Genomic DNA, 19,437 nt, shown 5'->3' with positions numbered 1-19,437 from the left:
CTGGCCGTGGTTCTTTGCCTGGTGGGGTGACCCAGACCTTCATTCCTGAAGTCTCAGAGCCATTAGTGGTCCTGCCTGGATTGTGTTGTTGCAGTTTTCCATTGATTTTAATCACAGGGCATGGTAGTACTAATAGGCGCCCAAGGGGATCTCCTATATTCCAAGAAAACTCTTCTTTACCTCCATTATGTAGTTGCAGTCCTACTTCCTTCTGATAGTCAGGGTCAATTACCCCAGACAATAATGTAATCCCCTTCTTGGTGTGTTGATCCAGAGGCATAAGTAGCCCAAAGTGGCCAGGTGGCAATCTTAACTTCCAGTTCAGTGGTATCACTGTTGTTTCTCCTGGAGAAAGCACACCCTGTTTTGGAACTAAAACCTGTAGACCAGCAGAACTCAGGGTAGCAGGGACAGGAAGCAAAAATTTTCCTAGTGGATCACTAGGAGTAATAGTGAGTGGCACCACACCCATTTCCACCCCTTGGTTCCTGGACCCATGGATCCTGGCTATGGGAGAAACAGCACCATACAGCGGACGCTGATTCAGAGCATACACAGCTTCCTGGAGAACATTACCCCAGCCTTTCAAGTTTTTGCCACCTAGTTGGGACCGTAATTGAGTTTTCAAAAGGCCATTCCACCGTTCTATCAATCCGGCTGCTTCTGGATGATGGGGAACATGGTAAGACCAGAGAATTCCATGAGCATGTGCCCATTCCCGCACTTCATTTGCTGTGAAGTGTGTTCCTTGATCCGAAGCAATGCTATGTGGAATACCATGACGATGGATAAGGCATTCTGTAAGCCCACGGATAGTAGTTTTGGCAGAAGCATTGCGTGCAGGGAAAGCAAACCCATATCCAGAGTATGTGTCTATTCCAGTTAGAACAAATCGCTGCCCCTTCCATGAAGGGAGTGGTCCAATGTAATCAACCTGCCACCATGTAGCTGGCTGGTCACCTTGGGGAATGGTGCCATATGGGGGGCTGAGTGTGGGTCTCTGCTGCTGGCAGATTGGGCACTCAGCAGTGGCTGTAGCCAGGTCAGCCTTGGTGAGTGGAAGTCCATGTTGCTGAGCCCATGCATAACCTCCATCCCTACCACCATGACCACTTTGTTCATGAGCCCATTGGGCAATAACAGGAGTTGCTGGGGAAAGAGGCTGACTGGTATCCATAGAACGGGTCATCTTATCCACTTGATTATTAAAATCTTCCTCTGCTGAAGTCACCCTCTGGTGTGCATTCACATGGGACACAAATATCTTCATGTTTTTAGCCCACTCAGAAAGGTCTATCCACATACTTCCTCCCCAGACCTCTTTGTCACCAATTTTCCAATTATGGTCTTTCCAAGTCCCTGACCATCCAGCCAAACCATTAGCAACAGCCCATAAGTCAGTATACAAACGCACCTCTGGCCAGTTTTCCTTCCAAGCAAAATGAACAACCAGGTGCACTGCTCGAAGTTCTGCCCACTGGGAGGATTTCCCCTCACCACTGTCCTTCAAGGACACCCCAGAAAGGGGTTGTAATGCTGCAGCTCTCCACTTTTGGGTGGTACCTGCATATCGTGCTGAACCATCTGTAAACTAGGCCCGAGTTTTCTCTTCCTCAGTCAATTCACTGTAAGGAACACCCCAAGAAGCCATAGCTCCGGTCTGGGAAAGAGAAGGTAATGTGGCAGCAGGAGTGGAAACCATGGGCATTTGTGCCACTTCTTCATGTAACTTACTTGTGCCTTCAGGACCTGCTCTGGCTCTATCTCGTATATACCATTTCCACTTTACAATAGAGTGCTGCTGTGCATGCCCAACTTTATGGCTTGGTGGGTCAGACAACACCCAACTCATGATAGGCAACTCAGGTCTCATAGTAACTTGGTGGCCCATGGTTAAGCGTTCAGTCTCTACTAAGGCCCAGTAGCAGGCCAAAAGCTGTTTCTCAAAAGGAGAGTAGTTATCTGCAGCAGATGATAAGGCTTTGCTCCAAAATCCTAAGGATCTGCGTTGTGATTCTCCTATAGGGGCCTGCCAAAGGCTCCAGACAGCATCTCTATTTGCCACTGACACTTCCAGCACCATTGGATCTGCTGGATCATATGGCCCAAGTGGCAGAGCAGCTTGCACAGCAGCCTGGACCTGTCGCAGAGCCTCCTCTTGTTCAGGTCCCCACTCAAAATTAGCAGCTTTTCTGGTCACTCGATAAATGGGCCGGAGTAGCACACCCAAATGAGGAATATGTTGTCGCCAAAATCCAAAAAGACCCAACTAGGCGTTGTGCCTCTTTTTTGGTTGTGGGAGGGGCCAGATGCAGCAATTTATCCTTCACCTTAGAAGGGATATCTCGACATACCCCACACCACTGGACACCTAAAAATTTTACTGAGGTGGAAGGCCCCTGTATTTTTGTTGGATTTATCTCCTATCCTCTGACACGCAAATGCCTTACCAGTAAATCTAGAGTAGTTGCTACTTCTTGCTCACTAGGTCCAATCAACATGATATCATCAATATAATGGACCAGTGTGATGTCTTGTGGGAGGGAGAAACGATCAAGGTCTCTGCGAACAAGATTATGACATAGGGCTGGAGAGTTGATATACCCCTGAGGTAGGACAGTGAAAGTATATTGCTGACCTTGCCAGCTGAAAGCAAACTGTTTCTGGTGGTCCTTACTAATAGCTATTGAGAAAAAAGCATTTGCCAGATCAATAGCTGCATACCAGGTTCCAGGGGATGTATTGATTTGCTCAAGCAATGATACTGCATCTGGAACAGCAGCTGCAATTGGAGTTACCACCTGGTTGAGTTTATGATAATCCACTGTCATTCTCCAAGACCCATCTGTTTTCTGCACAGGCCAAATAGGAGAGTTGAATGGGGATGTGGTGGGAATCACCACCCCTGCATCTTTCAAGTCCTTAAGAGTGGCAGTAATCTCTGCAATCCCTCCAGGAATATGGTATTGCTTTTGATTTACTATTTTGCTTGGTAGGGGCAGTTCTAGTGGCTTCCACTTGGTCTTTCCCACCATAATAGCCCTCACTGCACGAGTTAGAGAACCAACGTGGGGATTCTGCCAGTTGCTCAGTATGTCTATGCCAATTATACATTCCGGAACTGGGGAAATAACTACAGGATGGGTCCGGGGGCCCACTGGACCCACTGTGAGATGGACCTGAGCTAAAACTCCATTGATCACCTGGCCTCCATAAGCCCCCACTCTGACTGGTGGTCCAGAGTGACATTTTGGGTCCCCTGGAATTAATGTCACTTCTGAACCAGTGTCTAATAATCCCCGAAATATCTGATCATTTCCTTTTCCCCAACGCACAGTTACCCTGGTAAAAGGCCGTCGGTCTCCTTGGGGAAGACTTAGAGGAAGGTCAACAGTATAAATTTGTGGCAGTGTAACAGGTTTCTTCCCCATAGGGACCTGGCCTCCCCTTCATTCAAGGGGCTCAGGGTCTGTAAACTGTTTCAAGTCTGGAAATTGATTAAGGGGCCGTGACTCTGTGTTTTTGTAACTCAGGTTAGACTTCTGTTCCCTTGACCTAGAACTCTTTTGTTTATACAGCCCCAACAAGAATTTAGTAGACTGCCCTTCTATTGTATTTCTAGGCACCCCATGATTTAGTAGCCAGTGCCACAAATCTCTGCGTGTCATATAATTTTGATGCCTCCTTTGAGTTTGTTGTCTATTATAATACCCGCGTCTACCCTGTCTTTGGTGATTAAGTGCTGCCACCTGGCTTCGGCCAACTCGGGATCCTGTCATCCCCATTGTGTTTAAGGATTCCAGCTCAGTGACAGCAGTTCCTACAGTAATATCTGACCTACAGAGAAGTGCAACCACAGAGCTCTTGAGGGATGATGGTGCTAGTCTCACAAACTTATTTCTCACTGTTCTGGTAAAAGGTGCATCTTCTGGACATTCCTGGGGTGTAAGAGCAGGCTTTGCATGATAAATCCACTCTAACATCCCAATCTCTCTAAGCCTCTGGATCCCCTCATCTACATTATACCAGGGCAGTTCTGGCATTTCAACCTCAGGTAATGTTGGCCACCTTTTGATCCATGTTTCAACCAACCACCCAAACAAGCTGTTAACACCTTTTCTAACTGCTCTAGCTATAACATTGAATGCAGAATCTCTGCTTAGTGGGCCCATATCAATAAATTCAACCTGATCCAGCCTTATATTCCTCCCACCATTATCCCACACTCTTAAAATCCATTGCCACACATATTCCCCTGATTTCTGTCTATATAAATTGGAAAACTCATACAGTTCTTTTGGAGTATAACATACCTCCTCATGTGTGATACTTTGTACCTCACCTTTAGGGGCCTGTTGGGACTTCAGTCTAGTTATAGGTCTAGAAGAAATGAGGGGTGGTGGGGGTGGGTCATGAAAAGAATTAGAAATATCTTCCAAGCCATTTGCTTCAGGGCTTTCATTTGCAGTTTCATCTGGTGAAACAGGATTAATAACTCTAGGGCTAATCCCTTCAGGAGGAGGTTGGGTGGCCAATTCCTCAAGGTAGGCTGGAGGTGGGGCGGCTATGTCCTCAGGGCAGACTATTACAGGGTTATCTAAAGAAGGCTCAGCATGGTCTAGGGTTTCAACCTCACCCCCAACATCATTATCAATCCATATGTCACCATCCCATTTTTCAGGGTCCCACTCCTTTCCAATCAATGCCCTCACTTTAATGGCAGACACCATGCAAGACTGAGATTTCAGTTTACGTTGTAAAGTTGCTACTCTAAACAATAAAATTCTGAGTCTGATTTTCAGAGATCTCAAGTCTACGGCTACAGGAAATAAAATTTTCCTTCAGGATACTCATAGAAACCTCTACATCTTTCAGATGGCACTTAAGCTTCTTGTTTGAAGCCTTAAGCCCATCCCTTTCACCCTTTAATGTAGACAGTGTATCTAACAACAACCAACCAACATCTCTATAACTCTTATTTCTACAAAACTCTGTAAACGTGTCAAAAACATTATCCCCCAGAATCTGGCTTCGTACAAGCGAAGCATTAGGAGAATCGAATGATGATATTTTGACTATCTCCTTTGCCAACTCAGTCCATGGATTGGGAGTGTCATTCTGATTACGGGAATCAGAGTCCTTAGTGTCTCTGAGCCCAGTCAGAGTAGAAAACCATTCATAAAAACCCATTTTTAAGATTCTGTTCCTTAAGAACCACTCCTGGTACCAAGATGTATTAGTTAGGGTTCTCTAGAGAAACAGAATCAACAGGGAACACTTGCAAATATAAAATTTATGAAAGTGTCTCATGTGACCGTAGGAACGCAGAGTCCAAAATCCACAGGGCAGGCTGCAAAGCCGATGACTACAATGGATGGCCTGGATGAACTCCACAGGAGAGGCTCACCAGCCAAAGCAGGAATGCAACCTGTCTCCTCTGAGTCCTCCTTAAAAGGCTTCCCATGATTGGATTTAGCATCACTAATTGCAGAAGACACTCCCCTTTGGCTGATTACAAATGGAATCAGCTGTGGATGTAGCTGATGTGATCATGACCTAATCCTATGAAATGTCCTCATTGCAACAGACAGGCCAGCGCTTGCCCAATCAGATGAACAGGTACCACAACTTGGCCAAGTTGACACCTGTCCCTAACCATGACACTTGCTTAACCAAAAACAAACCCCACATGTGTTTGTGATGGTGGTTTCATGTAATGAACATATTTAGATGTGCCAGTTTTTCTAAGAAATGAAGGGGAAAAAATATTTGGATTCTGAACTGGCTTGCTCTCAAGAATAATTGTTCTGTCACCTCTCAGTTGGTTTCTTCAGTCTGCTACCACATCTTCATTTTAGCCTTACCCATTTTTCTTGCCATTGTTTCCTTTGAAGACTTTTTCTCACAGCCTTTACTATGATTTTTTAAAGTCAAGAGCCCTTCTTTAGAAAGGCTGGTCATATTATAGACTTAGAAGCTTAGAGCAGCCTAAATAAGCTCTTTTTATACAGGTACAGATAATCCTGTCTCCCCTCTGTTCATCCCCCTAAAAAGGCAGATAATGACTTGGGCAATTTTGAACTTGCAGTTTGAATTGTCCTGCCCAATTTCAGGTAGCAGAAATGGGCAAAGTAGCTTGGAACCAGAATGCAGGAACACAGCAAGAGCACAGCAGATTGTTGCCCCTCTGCCTTAGCACCTATACTCCTAGAAAGTCATCTGCTTCAAGAGCACTTGCAAACAAGGTGAAGAATAACTGATAGTTGAGTGACTTCTACCTGGCACTCCAGCAGAAACTAGGATTTGGAGCCAAGCCTCCAGAATGAAGGATATGTAGTGCATCCTCTAGTCAGACTCAGAAAGGTTGGTGTGGTAAAAAGTAAACCTCTAAAGAAACAACTAATCTTGAGATACTCTGTTTTGCATCTTTTTGCATCTTTTTTTGAGGGAAAGGAAGAGGGATTGATAGTGAAGAAACAGACATGATTGAAATAACATTCTTGTTGCTTCTAAAATCTGTTTCATCTTTGAGAGACTTAGATTACAGCCATTCTCCTGAAGGATATAGAGACTAACCAGTCACCTGCAAGGTGGGAGAAGATTCTCTGCCCTGCCTTTTCCCACCACAGTCAAGCTGCAATAAATAAGTTTAGAATTCAGAATTAGAGTTCATGTAACTAACCAGCCTGAATACTGTTGCACTGATATTTGTAAAATGTTCATCGTTATTAACCAAGCTTGAAATGCCCTGTGCACCCACCCAAACCCTGGAGGATACTAGCCTAGTTCTTTGTGCACATGTGGTAATGTGACTTCATTGTTCTTGAAGACATGGCATTTCTTTCCTTACAGGTGACATCCGCAATGACCTGTACCTAACCTTGGAGAAAGGGGATTTTGAGAGAGGAGGAAAGAGTGTACAAAAGAATATTGAAGTGACCATGTATGTGCTTTATGCAGACGGAGAAATCTTGAAGGTAAGGGAAACCAGTCAGTCATTAGGAATTGAAGCATATCCTATAAGAATTCTAGTGTTTCTATGACGTTACCAGAGGCCCATTCCTATTAGGCAAGAATGAACTCAAATCATCCCATATGCATTCTTCTTTGCCTTTTCCTTTCTTCAAGGAAACCCTGCAGTGTACTTTGATAATGACGTCCTGCATCATATAACCTTTACAGAAATTCTTCTTATTGACTGACCTGAATCCCTCCTAATCCAATTTAGCACTATTCCCTTTAGCTCTGTCCTACATGTTCACTCTTCTGTCATCCCACCTAGCATAGAGCTACCTACTTTTGGTAACTGCTGTTAGGTCCCACGCTACCTTTTTGTTCCTTGAGCTCATTCAGAAAGTTATATTAGCCCTTTGGTCATGTGTGGGGCTTAGGCACTCATTTTCTGTACCCATGGACAAGGAGAAGAAAACTGAGACACTGGAAGATCATTTCTAGCAACCCAATACAAAGAATAGAAAGAGAAGATCTGGAGTACTGTTTCTCTTTTGTCAATATATCAGTTTTTCCCACAGTTCTGTCATGATGAAATACTTGGTGAATAAAAAATGTAGCATTTGTAGAGCACTTGTTAGAAGGCAGATCAGCCTTTTAAGTCTTGTACAAACCTTGCGCCTGGGTGTTGACAACAGCCCTGTGAGGAAGGCAGAACATGAACAATCATCCCATGTTATAAAGGAAAAAAATAAAATTAGTCAAAATTGTCTTCCAAAAAGCAAGACAGAATTGGAGAAGAATCCTGTTTCTGTAGTGGTAGGAACAAGGATTTGTGTCATTTTAAAAACTAACTCTAGGATGATTATTTACATGGAGAGTGCCTAAGGCAGTAGAGTTTTCAGTTGATGGTATGACACCTGTGCAAACAGGGAGCTACTCCTGGTTGTTTGCCTGCAGCTTCCTGTCCTCCAAGGGAGGGACACAGGCAGTCCTGGGACTGCATCTTCACAGTGATTTTTAAGAACTGTTGTCAAGTTAAATCTGGTCTATTTTATTTAGATCCAAGGTACCTTGCCGTGCCATGGGACAACCTAAAATGCAGTGCCACTGGACTGAGGAAGATTAGGATCTTTCCACTTTATAATGTGATTGTTTTTCTGAGTTGGTAAAATGTTATGCAGAGTCGAGAGGTTATCCTGGAGGTTATCCTGATGCATTAAGTAGATATCACCTTGTTTTTCAAGATGTAATGGAGAGGCTGGAGGGAACTGCCTGAAAATGTAGAACTCTGTTCCAGTAGCCATGTTTCATTGATTGAATAATGATATAGCTTTCACAATGTGACTGTGATTGTGAAAACCTTGTGTCTGATGCTCCTTTTATCTACCTTGTCAACAAATGAGTAGAACATATGGAACAAAAATAAATAATAGGGGGAACAAATGTTAAAATAAATTTAGTTTGAAATGTTAGTGATCAATGAAAGCAAGGGGTAAGGGGTATGGTAGGTATAATCTTTTTTTTTCTGTTTTCATTTATTTCTTTTTCTGAATTGATGCAAATGTTCTAAGAAATGATGAATATGCAACTAAGTGATGATATTGTGAATTACTGATTATATGTGTTAATGTTTTATTCCGTTTTTTAATTTTTTTAATTAATAAAGAAATGTAAAAAAAAATGTTATGTGTAGTTGACTTCTCCTGTGGGGTTCATTGTTTCCTTTCTTAATGAGTATGATTATGCTACGCTAGTGATTCAGATGCATCACCCAGCTTCCCTCATTTATTCTGCAGTGTGTGTGATTAATTCTGCCCCAAGTAAAACAAGGAGCATTTTGTGCCTGCCAATTCTTTACCTCATCTTCACAATTGTTTCCAAAAGAATTAAATTCAAGTCAAATTACTTTTCTCATCCCACAAGATTTAGGCTGGTGAGAAAATGAGACACGTACACAGGAGAGAGTAAAGTGTTCTAGTGACACACAGAGACCCAAGGGCCACTTCTGAGAGAAGACATCTTGTTTTGCTTCTCTTCTATTCCAGGATTGTATCAGCTTGGGTTCAGGAGAGCCAAATAGGAGTTCCTACCACTCCTTTGTCCTCTACCACAGTAATAATCCTCGCTGGGGAGAAATTATCAAATTGCCTATCCCTATTGACCGGTTCCGAGGTTCCCATCTACGCTTCGAGTTCAGACATTGCTCCAGTAAGTGAACATCCCTCCATATCACAGTCTATGAGTATAGCTTTGTCTTCTCTCTGCCCCTCTCTTCTCTGGAACAGAATTGAGAGGGTTCTTCTTATTGGGGCAAGGAAATAAAAGAGTTGCAAGTAAATGGTCACTCAGAGAGGTGACATCATCTGTTTTATGGATTGTGAAAGCAGAGATTCAAAAGCATGGAATCTGGAATTGGCCCTTCAGGATTGTTGGGTTGGATACCTGCCATGCTGTTTCTCCCTTGGGTATTTCCTGTATACCTATTAAATTGCTTCTTAAAAATTCCCTGGTTTATGAAGACTAGCAATTTAGTTTCTGTTTGGGTTAGGCAGCCTGTGTACCTTGAGGTGTAAATGGAAACTTGTCCAATATATTTCCCATCATTATGGCAGTCAGGTTGCTACCTGATTAATGAAAGAAGTAAAAGGAAAAAGAAAGTGGATATGGCGCATAAAGGGAATTTCTGTTAAAAAGCAAAGTACAACTAACACTTGATTCTAATTACAGCAAAGGACAAAGGAGAAAAGAAACTCTTTGGCTTTGCATTCTCGCCCTTGATGCGGGATGATGGCACCACCCTCTCAGATGATATCCATGAACTTTATGTGTACAAGGTATCGAACTTGGTTGTTTCTCGACTCCACCTGTCACCTTTCCAAGGCCACACTCACACAGGGTTCTCTGTCAGGTGGTTTTCGTTGAGCAGGTCAAAAGATCCAGAATCTTCTGGGCTGGTGGGTGACAGCAGGACAGCTGTGGGCCAGCTTGTCATCTTAGTGCAGTGGCTTTCCTTCCCACAAGTAATGCCAACAGGCCCTGTGTTTCCCACTTCCACTCAAAAATCCATTACCAACTCCTCTCTGACACTGTGACCTTGGCTAGTACATTCTGATACTGTCAGTTGTCATAGCTTAGCTGCCGCCTGCTATGCAGGTGACAACCACATGTGCTGTTGCCATATTCTCTTCAAAAGTCGCGTAAGCTATTCTAGGGAGTTTCTGAATAGAAAGCACTCTTCCAAGAGGAGCTGAGGCCCAAAGTCCACCTTCAGGAAGATGACAGCAATCAACTAATAATTTCCCTTTAACTTGATATTTGCACAAAGCACAGCTCAGAAAACATTCTGTGTTCTCTGTTTTTGCCTACAGTGTGATGAGAATAGCACATTTAACAACCATGCTCTATACCTGGGCCTGCCTTGCTGCAAAGAAGACTACAATGGCTGCCCTAACATCCCCTCAAGCCTCATCTTCCAGCGCAGCACCAAAGAATCTTTCTCCATTTCCACACAGCTCTCCTCCACCAAACTCACTCAGAATGGTAGGTGATGATACTTGCAGAATGATACCCTCCACTGTTCTCAGTTGCTGACTCCATATTGCTGATGCTATGAGATAGAAATTATTGCTTCCTTCATGCCACAATAAGGGGCTCTTTCATTTGAAGTTAGAGAAATCACTCAGCAATAGCAGCCTACAAGGTTTCCCTTAGTTACTGCAGCTCCAGTATGCATGTGGCAGAAAGTGTCACCCAGAGTTCATACATGTGTCCTAGGCCTTGACCTCAGCACTGAAGAAACTGCTGTGATGCTCACAGCTATTTCTGTTCTTCAAGATCCCACTTGTGCTTGGCTGGAAGAGTCTTAGTCCTACTTGTTCTTGGGTTCACAGCTTTTGTGTCCAGGGTTTATCATGTTTTGTGCTTGCTTTCTAGTGGACCTCCTTGCTCTACTGAAATGGAAGGCCTTCCCAGACCGGATCATGGATATTCTAGGGCGACTGCGGCATGTCAGTGGGGAAGAAATTGTTAAGGTTTGTTTTCTCATATGCTGCCTGAGGAAGAATGTGGGCAGATGCCTTACCTGATTTAACCCTGATTTCTGCCAGTAATGCCTCTAAGACCATTTGTCCAGAAATGTAATAGAGGAGTAGGAATAAACTTTTTTCTTTTTAATTAGCTTCTTTTTAAAGAGCAGGTATCAGATCAGGTATTAATTTATTACCTTTTAAAACCATAATAAAGTTAAAAGCCCAGTAGTTTTTTTTACTTGTTTTTCTCTCAGAAAGCAAAATAATAATTAAAGGGGAGTATGAAAATGCCCTCTCAGAGACAACCCCAGTGTTTTATGCTACCTACATTCTTTTAGATCTCCTTTCCTTTCCTTAAGTCTCTTTCTCATCTTACTTACTTTGTAACACTTTACCACAAGCTCAGGATGATGTTTTTCTGGCTCTACCTTTCTGATTATTGATAAAAACTCTACATGTTCCCCATTAACTTGTAGCTACTGATTTTACCCAACCTCTCATTTAGAGTCTGTACTAGGGAACCCTTCTCTCCTCTGCATGTCAACTGCTTTCTCCGTGTACTTTTAAAAAAATTACAGTAACTTATACAACATAAAAAGTTTCATTTTAAGCATTTTCAAGCAAACAGTTCAGTGGCATTAATTACATTAACAATGTGCTACCATCACTGCCATTCATTATAAAACTTTTCCATCACCCCAAACAGAAACTCTGTACCCATTAAGCATTGACTCCTCATTTCCCCTCTCCCCCTACCCCCATAACCAGTAATTTACTTTCTGTCTCTGTGAATTTCCATATTCCAGTTATTTCTTATAAATGAAGTTATATAATATCTCTCCTTTTAAATTCTGGCTTATCAGGCGTCATCCATTTTACAACAGATATCAGAAACTTCATTCCTTTTTATGTCTGAATAATATTCCACTGTGTGTATATACCATATTTTTTATATGTTTAAAATTAGTGAATTTGTAGGTTTACAGAAAAATCATATAAAAAATACAGAGTTCCCATATACCTCCCTATTGTTAACACTTTGCATTAGTGTGGTATCTCGTTACAGCTAATGAAAGAATATTATTATAATTGAACTGTTAACTCCAGTCCATATGCTTTTTTTTCTAATACCTTAGTACAACCTAAAATTTCCCCTTTAAGCACATTCAAATATGTAATTCAGTGGTGTTAATTATACACCTGATGTTGCACTACCATTACCATCATCCATTACCAAAACCTTTCCATCATCTCAAGCAGAAACTCTCTACCAATTAACATCAACTACCCATTCCCTACTCCCAACCTGGAATCTGGTAGCCTGTATTCTATTTTATGAGCCTATGAATTTGTTTATTCTAATTGTTTCTTAGCAGTAAGATAATACAATATTTCTCCTTTATTATCTGGCATATTTCACTCAACATGGTATCTTCAGTGTTCATCTGTGTTTTTGCATATATCTGAACTTCATTCCTTTTTATAGCTAAATAACATTCCATTGTATGTATCTACCATATTTTGTTTATGCATTCAACTGTTGATGGACATTGGGTTACCTCTATCTTTTGGCAGTTGTGAATAATGCTGTGATGAACATCGGTGAGCAAATATCTGTTCAAGTCTTTTCTTCCACTTCTTTTTGGTATATATATAGAAGTGGGATTGCCAGGGAAATTCTAGACTTAAGTTATTGAGGAACCACCAGACTGTTTTCCATGGTGGCTGCACCCATTTTACATTCCCACCAGTGATAAATGAGTGTTTCTTTTACTCTACATTATCTCCAACATTTGTTTTGTTATACTAATGGGTATGAAATGGTATCTTGTGATTTTGATTTGCATTTCCCTGCTGATTAATGATGTTCAGCATCTTTTCATTTGCATTTTCAACATCTGTATCTCTTCTTTGGAAGAAGTCGATTTGTATCTTTTGCCCATTTTTAATTGGGTTGTTCATCTTTTTGTTTTTGAGACATAAGACTGATTTTGTATATTCTGCATAGTAAACTCTTGTTAGATATCAGGTTTCCAAGTATTTTCTCCCATTCCATAGGTTTTTTTTTTTTTTACTTTCATGTTAAAGTCCATTGTATAAAAGTTTTTTATTTTGATGACGTCTCATTTATCTATTTTATCTTTTGTTGCTCATGCTTAGGTGTAAGAAACCTTTCCTCACACAAGGTCCTGAAGATGCTTTTCTGTGTTTTCTTATAGGAATTTTATAGTTTTAATTCTTGTGTTTAACTATATAGTCTGTTTTCAGTAGATTTTTGTATATGGTGTGAGGTAGGAGTCCAACCTCCAAAATACTCTTTGGCATATAGATATCAGATTTTCCTAGCACCATTTGTTGAAAAGACTATTCTTTCTCTCTCTGAATGAAGTTGGCACCTTTGCCAAAAATCAACTGGTGATAGGTGGGAGGATTGATTGATTTTTGAACTCTCAATCTGATTCCATTGGTGAATATATCTGTCCTTGTGCTAGTACCATGCTGTTTTTATTTCTATAGCTGTGTAATAAGTTTTAAAATCATGGAGTGTGAGTCCACCAACCAACAAGGTTCTTCTTTTTCAGGATGGTTTTGGCGATTGAGAGCCCCTTACCCTTCATATAAATTTGATGGTTGGGCTTTTCCATTTCTACAAAGAAGGCTGTTGGAATTTTGATTGGGATTGTGTTGAATCTGTAATTGCTTTCGGTAGACTTGTGATCTTAATAATATTTAGTCTTCCATTGCCTTTATTATATACTTCCATTTATTTGGGTCTTCTCTGATTTCGTTTAGTAGTGTTTTATACTTTTCCATGTATTAGTCCTTTTCGTCCTCAGTTAAATTTATTCCTAGATATTTGATTGTTTTAGTTGCTATTATAAATGGGATTTTATTTTTGAATTCATCTACAGATTGTTCATTATTAAGGTAGAGAAACAATACTGATTTTTGCATGTTGCTCATGTCCCTCCCCCCACTTTGCTGAATTCATTTATTACCTCTAGTCCCTCTGTTGTGACTCTTTAAGGATTTTTTATATGTAGGATTATATCATCTGTAGATAAAAAAAAGTTTTACTTCTTCCTTTCCAATTTGTGTGCCTTTTATTTCTTTTTCTTGCTTAATTGCTCTGGCTAAAATTTCCAGTACAACATAAATAACAGTGATGATAATGGGCATCTTGACTTGTTCCTGATCTTAGAGGGAGAGATTTCAGCCTTTCACCATTGAGTATGATGTTAGCTGAGGGTTTTGTTTTTTTTTTAATTAAAAAAAATTAACAAACAAAACATTTAGATATCATTCCATTCTACATATACAATCAGTAATTCTTAATATCATCACATAGTTGCATATTCATCATTTCTTAGTACATTTGCATCGATTTAGAAAAAGAAATAAAAAGACAACAGAAAAAGAAATAAAATTATAATAGAGAAAAAAAACTATACTTACCATGTCCCTTACCCCTCGCTTTCATTTACCACTATTTCAAACTGAATTTATTTTAACATTTGTTCCCCCTATTATTTATTTTTATTCCATATGTTCCTCTCATCTGTTGACAAGGTAGATAAAAGGAGCATCAGACATAAGGTTTTCGCATTCACAGAGTCTCATTGTGAAAGCTATATCATTGTTCAATCATCATCAAGAAACATGGCTAGTGGAACACAGCACTACATTTTCAGGCAATTCCCTCCAGCCTCTCCACTACATCTTGAACAACAAGGTGATATCTACTTAATGCGTAAGAATAACCTCCAGGATAACCTCTTGAGTCTGTTTGGAATCTCTCAGCCATTGACACTTTGTCTCATTTTACTCTTCCCCCTTTTGGTCGAGAAGGTTCTCTCAATCCCTTGATGTTAATTCTCAGATCATTCTAGGATTTTTCTCAGTCCTTTGATGCTGAGTCTCAGCTCATTCCAGGATCTCTGTCCCACGTTGCCAGGAAGGTCCACACCCCTGGGAGTCATGTCCCACGCGGAGAGGGGGAGGGTGGTGAGACTGCTCATCATATTGGCTGGAGAGAGAGGCCACATCTGAGCAACAAAAGAGGCTCTCTTGGTGGTGACTCTTAGGCCTAAATTTTAAGTAGACTTGACCTATCCTTTGTGGGGTTAAGTTTCATGTGAACAAACCCTAAGACTGGGGGCTCTAGCTGAGGGTTTTTTACGTATACCCTTTATCACGTTGAGGAAGTTTCCTTCTATTCCTAGTTTTCTGGGTCTTTTTATCAAAAAGGGGTGCTGGAAGTCCTCTTGGGAAACTGGGGAGAAAGGAAATATTTATCTTCCCCATTTGTGGAATTCCTAATATTCTTCAGTGAGGACAACCAAATCAATAGGTTGAGCTCTCGTTTTGGGGGTTCACCCCTATGAAACTTATTCCTACAAAGGAGGAGCTAAGCCTACTTATAACTATGCCTAAAAGTCACCCCCAGAGAACCTCTTTTGTTACTCAGATGTGGCCTCTCTCTCTAAGCCAGCTTGGCATGTGAACTCACTGCCCTCCTTACTACATGGAACATGACTCCCAAGGGTATAAATCTCCCTGACAATGTGGGACAGGACTCCCATGATGAACCAGCATCTGGCATTGAGAAAGTCTCCTTGACCAAAAAGGGTAAGAGAGAAATGAGACAAAATAAAGTTTCAGTGGTTGAGAGATTACAAACGGAGTCGAAAGGTTATCCTGCAGATTATTCTTACACATTATGTAGATATCCCTTTTTAGTTTATGGTGTTTTGGAGTGACTAGAGAGAAGTACCTGAAACTGTTTAACTGTGTTCCAGTAGCTTGATTATTGAAGATGGTTGTATAATGATAGAGCTTTTATAATATGACTGTGTGATTGTGAAACCCTTGTTTCTGATGCTCCTTTTATCTAGGGTATGGACAGATGAGTAAAAAAATAAATGATAGGGTAGATAAGGGGTAAAAACTTGGGTAGATTAAAATACTGGTGGTCAATGAGAGGGATGGGTAAGTGATATGGGATGTATGAGGTTTTTTTTTCTTTTCGTTTCTTTTTCTGGAGTGAAGCAAATGTTCTAAAAATGATCATGGCGATGAATACACAACTGTGATGATATTGTGAGCCATTGATTGTACACTATATATGGACTATATGTGTGTGAAGATTTCTCAGTAAAAATAAATGTATATATTTTGACATGGGCAGGCTCTGGAAATCACACCCAAGTCTCCAGCATGGCAGGCAAAATTCTGCCACTGAGCCACCATTGCACCACCCAATAAAAATATTTTTAAAAAGGAAAAAAAAGTGGGGAATGCTGGATTTTTGCCAAATAGCTTTTCTGCGTCAATTGAGATGGTCATGTGTTGTTTTTTTTCCCTTTTATTCTATTAATATAGTTAGTGTATACATTAATTGATCTTATGATGAACTACCCTTGCATACTTGGGCAAATCTATTAATATGCTGTTGGATTTGGTTTGTTAGTGTTTTGTTGAGGACTTTTACAGCTGTATTCATAAGAGATATCTGCAAATTTCTTGTAGTAATTTGTCTGGCTTGGTATGAGGGTGATCTTAGCCTCATAGAATGAGTTAGGGAGTATTTCTCTTTCATTTTTTTGAAACAGTTTGAGCAGTATTAGTGATAAATCTTCTTGAAATCTTTCATAAAGTTCACTAGGGAAGCCATCTAATTCAGGGCTTTTCTTTCTTCAGAAGTTTTTGACTATTGAATCTTGTTACTTCTTAATGGTCTCTATAAGTTCTATATTTTCTTAAGTCAGTGTAAGAAGTTTGTGTATTTCTATAAATTTTTCCATTTCATCTAGGCTATCTAATTTGGGGGAGTACAGTTCAGAGTATCCCCTTATAATCTTTTTATTTCTGTGGGGTTGATAGGAATGTCCACCTTTGAGTTCTAATTTTAGTATTTATATCCTCCTTTTTTATTTGTTACATCTAACTAAAACGTTTATCGATTTTATTGACCTCCTCAAAGAACCAACTGTTGGTTTCCTTGATTCTCTCTACTGTTTTTAATTTTTTATTTCTCTATCTCTGTTCTTTGTTATTTGCATCCTTCTGCTCATTTTGGGGTTAATTTGCTCTTCATTTACTCATTCCTCCAGATGTGAAGTTAGGTCTCTGATTTGACATCTTTCATGTTTGTAATACAAGCATTTAGAGCTATAAATTTTCCTCTGAGCACTCTCTTTCCTGCACCCAATACATTTTTTAACTATTTTTATTGTATAGTATAACATATATACAAAGCAAAGAAATTAAAAAAAAAAAAAGGCAGTGGTTTTGTGGTTACAGGACAGATCCCAGAGTTTGTCATGGGCTACCATACTATCCTCTCATATTTTTCCTTTTAGCTGCTCCAGAATTAAGGCTAGAGGGCTAAAATACTTTTTTTATCATCACAATAGACTTTTTTCCTTCTTTTTTTGTGAGAAATAACATACATACAAAAAAGTTATAAATTTCAAAGCATAGCAACACAATTAGTTGTAGAACATGTTTCACATTTTGACATGGGTTACAATTTCACAGTTTTAGTTTTTCACTTCTAGCTGCTCTAAAATACTGGAGGCTAAAGGAGATATCAATTTAATGATTCAGCATTCATATTCATTTGTTAAGTCCTATCTTCTATGTATAATTCCACCATCACCTTTGATCTTTCCGTACCTCTCTTTGGGGTTGTTTGGGCTATGGCAATTCTAAATTTTTGACCTTGGAAAGGTCTGTCACTAATATGGGATAGGGAGATGGAACTATCTGATGTTCTGGAGAGGCTGGCTAAGTTTCAGGACTTATCTGGACCAGGGACCTATCTGGAGGGCATAGGTTTCTGGAATGTTACTCTAGTACCTGGAACCCTTATGGAATCTTATATATTGCCCTAGGTGTTCTTTAGGATTGGCTGGAATGGTCCTGGTTGGGGGTTGGCAGGTTATGATATGTAGCAAAGTTTACCTGAAGCTTCCATTAAGAGCAGCTTCTAGAGTAGCCTCTCGACTCTATTTGAACTCTCTCTGCCACTGATACTTTATTAATTACACTTCTTTTCCCTGTTTTGGTCAGGATGGAATTGTTGATCCCACGGTGCCATATCTGGATTCATCCCTGAGAGTCATCTCCCATGTCACCAGGGAGAGTTTTACCCTGTATGTCATGTCCCACATTTGTGGGGAGGGTAACGATTTCACTTGCAGAGTTGGGCTTAGAGAGACTAAGGCCACATCTGAGCAACAACAAAAGTCCTCCAGAAGTAACTCTTAGGCATGTCTGTAGGTAGTCTAAGCTTCTCTGCTACCTACATAAGCTTCACAAAAATAAGCCTCATGATTGAGGGGATGGCCTATTGATTTGGGTGTCCCTAAATTTGACGCAGTATCGGGGGATTCCCTGATGGTAAGGTTTAATAGTTCATATTCTTTCTCCAGGCCCTCAGGGGACTTTGCCAATACTTTTTAATTATTTGCTTAATACACTCCAGTATGTTTCCAGGCATTACAATAATCTATTCAGGTTTAAAGGATCTCTTTCTTATTCTGTGCTTCCTGTGTTTCAGTTGTTCAAATGAGCTATACAGATAGGGTAAATTAGATTATGTACTACAGAAAATTTTAGTTCTAGATCAAATAAACCTTTCTTCCATTGGTCTCAAAGACTATGTGTGGTTCTAAAATATAGAACCTGTCTTCCTTACCCCTATGTTCTGCATTACTGTTCGGCTTCTTTCTTATCTCTGAATATCAGATTACATATATAAAACAGCCTCTCAAAATCCAGAAATAATCACCACTCCAGACTTAATGTGTGTGCTCTAAAAGCTTACAATCTAGGCCCCCGTTTCCTTTTAAGCATTTTCTAGAGGTGACCATACCATTGTTTTTTTGTTTCTTGCTTATTTTTTCTCAGCAAATGTCCCGCATATTCATCCATGTTGTTGCATGTCTCACGACATTGTTCCTTTTTGTAGCTGCACAACCTATGTTCGTAAGTATACACCATCATTCACCAGTCTACTTCTCTGTCAGTGCATCCTTCAGCCATCTGCATTCATTGGGCATCATGTAGAGGGCCTAAAGTCTACAGTCTATCAATATTTTCAATGTTAGATAATTTCATTGTTCCTGAGAGATGGAATACCAGTAAACACACCCTCACCAAACAGGAAATCTAAACTTCTTCTTAACTCTTGTCCCTCACCCCATTATTTACCTCTGCGGTTGCTGTAGTAGTGCTGATGGTTTACTTTTGAACATAGCTCATAGCATGCAATGACAGTTTTCCCCCTGTACCCTGGACTTAAACACTCTTTATACAAGAATCATATCTTTGAAGTAATTACGAGAGCTCATTCATATTTCTATTGTGAATCAGTGGGACGCGTAGGTCTACACAACCCCTTTCAATCTTGTTCATCTTCAATGTGGTAATACTACTTCTAGACCCACTA

At 40.3% G+C, this 19,437-nt stretch overlaps 1 protein-coding gene across 11 annotated transcripts in view; it reads left to right on the top strand.

Annotated features, from left to right (window-relative positions):
* DOCK3 (dedicator of cytokinesis 3) overlaps positions 1 to 19,437 on the top strand; it is a 719,821-nt gene that overhangs the window by 570,711 nt on the left and 129,673 nt on the right. For all 11 annotated transcript variants that reach the window (XM_077129171.1, XM_077129169.1, XM_077129173.1 and 8 more), the window contains 5 exons: positions 6,853 to 6,977; positions 9,000 to 9,162; positions 9,682 to 9,788; positions 10,323 to 10,494; positions 10,888 to 10,985. In XM_077129171.1, the coding sequence (XP_076985286.1) occupies positions 6,853 to 6,977; positions 9,000 to 9,162; positions 9,682 to 9,788; positions 10,323 to 10,494; positions 10,888 to 10,985 (665 nt within the window). The remainder of the gene's footprint in view (positions 1 to 6,852; positions 6,978 to 8,999; positions 9,163 to 9,681; positions 9,789 to 10,322; positions 10,495 to 10,887; positions 10,986 to 19,437) is intronic.

The sequence above is a fragment of the Tamandua tetradactyla genome, chromosome 15 (genome assembly GCF_023851605.1).
Source record: "Tamandua tetradactyla isolate mTamTet1 chromosome 15, mTamTet1.pri, whole genome shotgun sequence".
Classification (NCBI taxonomy): domain Eukaryota; kingdom Metazoa; phylum Chordata; class Mammalia; order Pilosa; family Myrmecophagidae; genus Tamandua; species Tamandua tetradactyla.
The sequence above is the reverse complement of the archived record's forward strand: the minus strand, read 5'-3'. Positions and strand labels throughout refer to the sequence as shown.